This window comes from Asparagus officinalis, chromosome 4 (assembly GCF_001876935.1).
Source record: "Asparagus officinalis chromosome 4, Aspof.V1, whole genome shotgun sequence".
In the NCBI taxonomy this organism is placed as follows: Eukaryota; Viridiplantae; Streptophyta; class Magnoliopsida; order Asparagales; family Asparagaceae; genus Asparagus; species Asparagus officinalis.
Window position 1 is genome coordinate 118,451,243 of NC_033797.1, and position 7,411 is coordinate 118,458,653.

The 7,411-nt window shown below is 50.6% G+C and overlaps 1 protein-coding gene across 1 annotated transcript; it reads right to left on the bottom strand.

Moving 5' to 3' along the window:
- On the bottom strand, positions 95-5,386 carry LOC109839207. Its single transcript, XM_020407635.1, has 7 exons — positions 5,288-5,386; positions 4,409-4,518; positions 1,890-4,106; positions 1,609-1,803; positions 1,155-1,529; positions 920-1,075; positions 95-843 (listed from the first exon to the last, which is right to left on the bottom strand). Exons 2-7 carry the CDS (start codon positions 4,509-4,511, stop codon positions 95-97), a joined length of 3,795 nt encoding a protein of 1,264 aa, XP_020263224.1. The 5' UTR covers positions 4,512-4,518; positions 5,288-5,386.

Genomic DNA, 7,411 nt, shown 5'->3' on the forward strand with positions numbered 1-7,411 from the left:
CTGTCATTCGGAAGAGATACAGAGAAAACACAAAAGAAGCAAATGCGGATTTTCTATTAATAAATCAAGCCAAAAGCATATGACAACAAGTCCGTCAACCCGAAGGCAACCGACGGCTAAGAATATGAGATTCTAAACCGGAGAGCCTGTCCATATAGTCCTGCTCGAACTCCGCCTGCAGGCTAGCTCGGACAGAATCTTCGGAACTGTTGAGAACCTCTGCGGCTTCGTGTCGCAGCTTCATCAACCCCTCCTGCGCTGATCCCAGCCTGTCGAGTGTCCATTCACGAGAACGCTCCAACCCAACCAGTTCCTCAGAAATGGTAGCGGCAGATTCTTCGGCGCGTTCCAAGGCCTCCTTCAGTCTAGCTATCTCTGCACGAGTGGAATCTAAGGAGCTCACTAACTCAGCTCTGCTGGTGTCTTTCCTCGCCAGAGAGGCCATCAGCTGCTCGACAGTGCGCTCACGTGATCGAAGCTCGCTGCCAACGGAAGATCGCAGTTCATGCCACTGCGTCAACCTATCCTCCACCTGAGAAGATGCAAAAGAGGGAGCTCCACCAGCCTTCAACTCCCTCAGCTCTCGAATCTCTGACTCCAGGGCAGCGAAATCAGCTGTAAAGGAATCGGCCAAATCCGGATATCCCTCTTCCCTCATCATCATCATGTGACGGGAGAAGGAACGCCTGAACTGATCAAAAGAAGACCCTCTGTGCAGAAGCTTATCAATCACGCCGTTATAAAAGGCAGTAAAGAAGCCGAGGTCAGTGCGGAAGACATCCCCATCTGGATTGGTATCGGCCAAGAGAGCATGGACCTGCTCATATAGAGACGGTCGAGAACCTGCAAGCAGCAGTATGGGAGGTCAAGAAACTATTAAATACAATCGAAAAGACCCTAAGGGAAATTCGAGGTATACCTATACCGGCGGAAATCCCCTCGGGTTGGGGTTCGACAGGCTCCGAAGTAACGACAGGAATGCTCATGGAAGGTATATCAACCCTCGTGGGCAAGTCAGTCGTATTAGGCGAAGGCGGGAAAACACCCGAAGCTATAGCAGAATCAGGTACAGCGCCTGGTCATATAGTTGCACTTCTTTATTAGTCAAAATGGAGACTGAGACAAGCAAAGAAGAGAGGAAATTGGATATATACCTGTGGATGAATCACTCTCAAAGAGTGGTCTCACAGTCCCGGTGGGAGCTTGTTCAGCTAACATATCGGCTAACAGTCCAGAGTCAGGTCTCGGGAAGACCGGTGCAGGAACATATCCCTGCTCTTCGAAATCTGCAATAGGGGAGGCCCCATCCCCGTCTGGCCCTTCTGTCGCAACACCTGCAGCACCGGATGTAGGTATATCTGAAAATGAACCGGTGGGATCAACACCATCTGCCTGCCCAAGATCGATGTTCAGATCAATGCCCAGGGAGCCATCACGAAGGGCGTCGCACACCTGCTGCATGAAGCAGTCCATGTTGTCAGCCCCAGAGAATACCGGACCTGGTGGAAGCTCGCCCTCCTCGAAGAACCCTGAATTATGAAACAGGATCAGGGATCCCGGAAGGTAAATCATCTTAAAGCAATAAAAGTGGGTACAACAAAATGTTACCTTCCTCCCCGTCGGCAAAGCCTCCTGAATCTACCCCATGGGAGCGCTGATCAACATGAGGTTTATGGGCAATCTTTTTCCTTTTCGAAGGATCACCCCTCATAGAACCAACGGGGCGGTCATGCGAAGTTTGGCCACCAAACTTGGATTTCGCACGACGGGAAGCGAGCGACCCATGGTCGTCGGCTACCCCACCTGAAACAACAAGAATCATCTCATGAACCAGATCTTTCGCCAATACCAATTGAAGTCGAGAAAGAGGATCAAAGAGCATGACAAACCTGTATCAAGTTCTGCTTGGTCGGTATCTATATCTGCATACTCCCCTTCGGGAATTCCGGTGGACTTCTTCCTCTGTCTCTGAGCAGGCTCAGCCCTGCGAGCAGCCATCATAGCAGATTGAACCAAGTGATCGGATTCTAGTTCCGAAAGACTCCTCACACTTATGGATTCATCGGCAGAGAGGAACCATTTACAGCTGAGGAAGGTAATCATCGGCTTGCGTTTATAGGAGGGAAGAGCAAACTGAGCCCCGGTGCAGCCAACCATGGTCCATAACCACGCCCGTACGCCGTCAACGAGTCCTCCCTCAACACGCAAACTACGACTCGGATTCCCAACGTATAGTTGGTCATAGCCAAACTGACGTGCGAAACGGCAGGGAAGGTAAGGCTCTATGTGGCAGCGGTCCTTCACCCGGAGAACAAGATACCCGACTCGGATGTTCACCAACCAGCGGAAACAACCGACGTCGAGAGCAGTCCGGTTAGTTCGGGGTTTCTCCATATCAGTCAACTCCTCGCCATAACGTCCCGAAAAGCGAGGGAAGCATTTGAAGAACTCCCAGTTCCTGCGAACTCGAAGTTCTTTTTGTACATCTTCAAATTTCTTCCCAACCCATCTACTCTCCTCCAACAGCTGTAGGAAAGGAACGGGAACATCAACGGCGCTGGGCGCCGACATCAAGTCCGGACGGTGAAGAACGAACCACGCCATCAAATAAGCGTAGGGCAGCTCAACCTTCGGGCAGGTAAGCTCAGTCGAGGGTTTAGAACCCACTTGGGTAAGAACACGAACTACACCCCTAAGCCCGCAATGGATGCTGGCAACCATCGCTGGAAGCAGAGAAAGCTCCCTCCCATAAGCTAGCTGGACCGCAGGGAAGAGCACCTCGAGGGGTAGAGCGTCTGAAGACTGATATGGAACAACACACTTCTTCAGCCAAAGAGCAAGGTAGCCAGCTAACAGAGACCGAGGATCGATAGACTTCTGGGCATGATAGAGGAACGATCGAAACTTAGTCCCGGCCGGAAAAGCCCCCTCGGCACTAGCAATGGTATAAGAATGAGTTTCATTCTTCTCCATCAGCTCATTAATAGCGGCAGGGGTCAAAACGCCTAACTCATGTATGGACTCCTCGGAATCATCCTCCAAGTTAGGAAACAGGTAAACAGCAAACTGCTTCAAGCTGATCTTCCTCTTCGTCTTCGCTGGAGGAGAACTCTGGAGCAAACAGGTGTGATAATGACAGGTGAGGTCCCAGAGAGTGTCATACACATCGGGAGTATCCTTCTTCAAACACTCCAACTGTTGGTTAGAAGGGAAGTATTCCTGATACGGGCAATCTCCCATCGAAAGCCCGGAAACCTGGTGCATCTCATGAAGAGCCAACCCTAGCTCTCCGCCACTGGTCAAGAAGGTATTACTATCAGGCATATATGTCTCGAGCAATGCCAAGAAGTGACGGCAGCTAACGGGAAGTCCATACATAGTAGCCCGTATGGGCGTATATAATCCACTACCCTTCAAGTCTCTCTCCCAGCGTCCCAGAACATAACTGGTCAAACGGGTCCACCATCCCTTAGCCAGTGAGGAAGCCCAACCATAACATCGGTAATCCAGTCGAGGTAATTGTCTTCCCAGATGAGCTAAACGATTCCTCACGGTGAGAGCGGCCGCCGATACCTCGCCTGGAGGTGCAGTGTCAAGACCCATGATCCCGGGTCGAAGGCCACAAATGGATTGATACCCCAGAGAACCGGGACTCTTGTGATGAGAAATGTATCCGCACTGAACGTGTGTAACAGCATTGGTAAGAGGCCAGGACATCTGTCGCCCCACAGCCTGTTTCTCCAAGTCAGTAAAAGAGCACTGGCGAGGAATAGAGGGGATATATAAAAGAGCTCCCTCGTCAAGGGTAAGCCAGTGCTCCTCAGCAAGAGTCAGCGCGGCAGGATCTTCGGTGCGATCCCCGAATAGAAAACCCGGCTTCTTTAAAGCTTCAGTAGAAGTGGCGTCTGCGGTGAGAGGAGCATCGGTGATAAGTTGGCGTAAACAGTGACGCCCTCCATCCTTTATCAAGCGACAGAACTCGTCTGAGCGATCTCTGTCGAACTGCGGAAGGGGATCGATGATCTGCCTGGCAGAAGCCGAAGAAAACACTTCCCTACTACAACCGGTAGGGGCATGATGAGGGAGACTACCCCCGGGAAACTCAACTGCAACAAAGCAAAGATGGAGTCAGAAAATCCATGTCATAAACGCAAGACGAGATTATTCGATTTCGAGTGCCCTACACCGGGAGAACGGTATGCGTCATCACGTAGACACCGTGATAACATATACCGACCTATAAGGTGTAAGGCAACACGAGATCGCCCCAATATAACCGAGGACTTGAATTGGCTAAGCAAAGCAAGTCCGAAACCTTAACCCCCGCGGGAGGGGTATCGGTTCTTCCGTCATGACCCGCGAGAGGTCAATCCGGGATAAAAGAAAAAAATATATATAAGATTCTTACCCCCAAAGCAAGAGGTCACTGGAGATGATGTCGTAGGAGCCTCCTCCACGCCATGCTGCGAGCAAGGGTGACTCCCGGAAAGACGAGACCGACGGGGAGACATCGTGAATCTGCAATGAAGAGCAGTACATCAGGTACGATATATATACACGAAATATCGGAAGAAGGGAAATTAAGCACTTGGACTCGAAATCCTAATAACAAATAGGATTTTGTAGTTAAAGTCTAATTAAGCCTACGAATTTCGTGCACGCGAAACGATAATCGTCATTTCGCGGAAAATTTTGGTGAAATACCCAAAATACCCCTCGTGCTCAAGGCCAAATTCAGGTCAAGGACACGTATGACTCGGGTTATGGTCATCATACTTGATCATCGAACATCCCGGTACCCTATAATTTTGATCAAATTTTGCAAATAAGCCCTTTTGCAGAATTTGGTCAATTTTACATAAAAGTCCCTCCATGAACTTTTGGTTTTGCATCCATATGCTTTTACCAAAAATTCGATCAAGGGTCGGGGGTTTAAACTTCTTGGATTTCAGCCCCAAATTCGTGGCTCTTTTGACAATAAGCCCCTCCAAATATTTAGGGACTGTTTTGCAAATAAACCCCTCAAACAGTTCTTTAACCCTCTTACACAAAGCACCCCCATTTCTTGAAGAAACAAACACGAACCCAAGCCTCCCAAATTTCAGTTCATGTTTGCATAAGAGCCCCCAAAATTTCAGACCCACGAATTTTGCAAATAAACCCCTATAGTTTCGGTTTTTGCAATAAAACCCCCCAAATGCTTATTTCATCCATAAACCCTTATCTATTACAAGCATAAAGACATGATCTTTGCAAGAAAATAAGGGGTTTGTGAAGAAAAACTTACCAAGTCAAAGGAGTTTTCCTTCGGGCTCGGAAATGGAGGCCAAGACCCTCGTTTGAAAGAGGAGAAGATTCCGGCAAATGGGTACCCGTCAAAATCCCGAATCTTTTAAGGGATTGAAGGGTTCTCAAGAGCAAATCAATGGAGGAAAGAGGGGGAGGAAGAAGAAAGAAAACCGAAAATGGGGGGAAAGAATTCGGTTTTGGGGGTGGGGTTCTCTCTTGAAATTCAAAATAAAGGAGGGGGGGACCATGCACAAGAGGCCAAAAAAAGGAACAAGACAAAACTAGGGGAGAAACACCCCTAGGGGTGTCTCGGCATTGCCGAGACACCCCCAAGGGTGTCTCGGCATTGCCGAGACACCCCATGGGTGTCTCGGCCTTGCCGAGGCACCCCAGGGTGCTTCGCCCGGGTTTCAACCCCCTACGCGATGTTTTGATCCCCCGAGATATTTTCCAGTACCCGGAATTGTTTTCCATATCCACGATGTTTCCACAAACGTTGGTTTTCTCCGCCGACGGTTGAAAATATGGATGAGTCCCACAAGTCAACCTACGCGGTTCAAAACCCTAAGGTGGACGCCGGTCAACGCGTAACCTTAGGTCAACGCCGGACAACGCGTTGCGTCAAAAGTCAACACGTGGCGACGAAAATCAACACGTGATGACAAGAGCCAACCTACGCGGTTCAAAACCCTAAGGTGGACGCCGGTCAACGCGTAACCTTAGGTCAACGCCGGACAGCGCGTTGCGACAAAAGTCAACACGTGACGACGAAAGTCAACACGTGACGACAAAAGCCAACCTACGCGGTTCAAAACCCTAAGGTGGACGCCGGTCAACGCGTAACCTTAGGTCAACGCCGGACAGCGCGTTGCGACAAAAGTCAACACGTGACGACGAAAGTCAACACGTGACGACAAAAGCCAACCTACGCGGTTCAAAACCCTAAGGTGGACGCCGGTCAACGCGTAACCTTAGGTCAACGCCGGACAGCGCGTTGCGACAAAAGTCAACACGTGACGACGAAAGTCAACACGTGACGACAAAAGCCAACCTACGCGGTTCAAAACCCTAAGGTGGACGCCGGTCAACGCGTAACCTTAGGTCAACGCCGGACAGCGCGTTGCGACAAAAGTCAACACGTGACGACGAAAGTCAACACGTGACGACAAAAGCCAACCTACGCGGTTCAAAACCCTAAGGTGGACGCCGGTCAACGCGTAACCTTAGGTCAACGCCGGACAGCGCGTTGCGACAAAAGTCAACACGTGACGACGAAAGTCAACACGTGACGACAAAAGCCAACCTACGCGGTTCAAAACCCTAAGGTGGACGCCGGTCAACGCGTAACCTTAGGTCAACGCCGGACAGCGCGTTGCGACAAAAGTCAACACGTGACGACGAAAGTCAACACGTGACGACAAAAGCCAACCTACGCGGTTCAAAACCCTAAGGTGGACGCCGGTCAACGCGTAACCTTAGGTCAACGCCGGACAGCGCGTTGCGACAAAAGTCAACACGTGACGACGAAAGTCAACACGTGACGACAAAAGCCAACCTACGCGGTTCAAAACCCTAAGGTGGACGCCGGTCAACGCGTAACCTTAGGTCAACGCCGGACAGCGCGTTGCGACAAAAGTCAACACGTGACGACGAAAGTCAACACGTGACGACAAAAGCCAACCTACGCGGTTCAAAACCCTAAGGTGGACGCCGGTCAACGCGTAACCTTAGGTCAACGCCGGACAGCGCGTTGCGACAAAAGTCAACACGTGACGACGAAAGTCAACACGTGACGACAAAAGCCAACCTACGCGGTTCAAAACCCTAAGGTGGACGCCGGTCAACGCGTAACCTTAGGTCAACGCCGGACAGCGCGTTGCGACAAAAGTCAACACGTGACGACGAAAGTCAACACGTGACGACAAAAGCCAACCTACGCGGTTCAAAACCCTAAGGTGGACGCCGGTCAACGCGTAACCTTAGGTCAACGCCGGACAGCGCGTTGCGACAAAAGTCAACACGTGACGACGAAAGTCAACACGTGACGACAAAAGCCAACCTACGCGGTTCAAAACCCTAAGGTGGACGCCGGTCAACGCGTAACCTTAGGTCAACGCCGGAC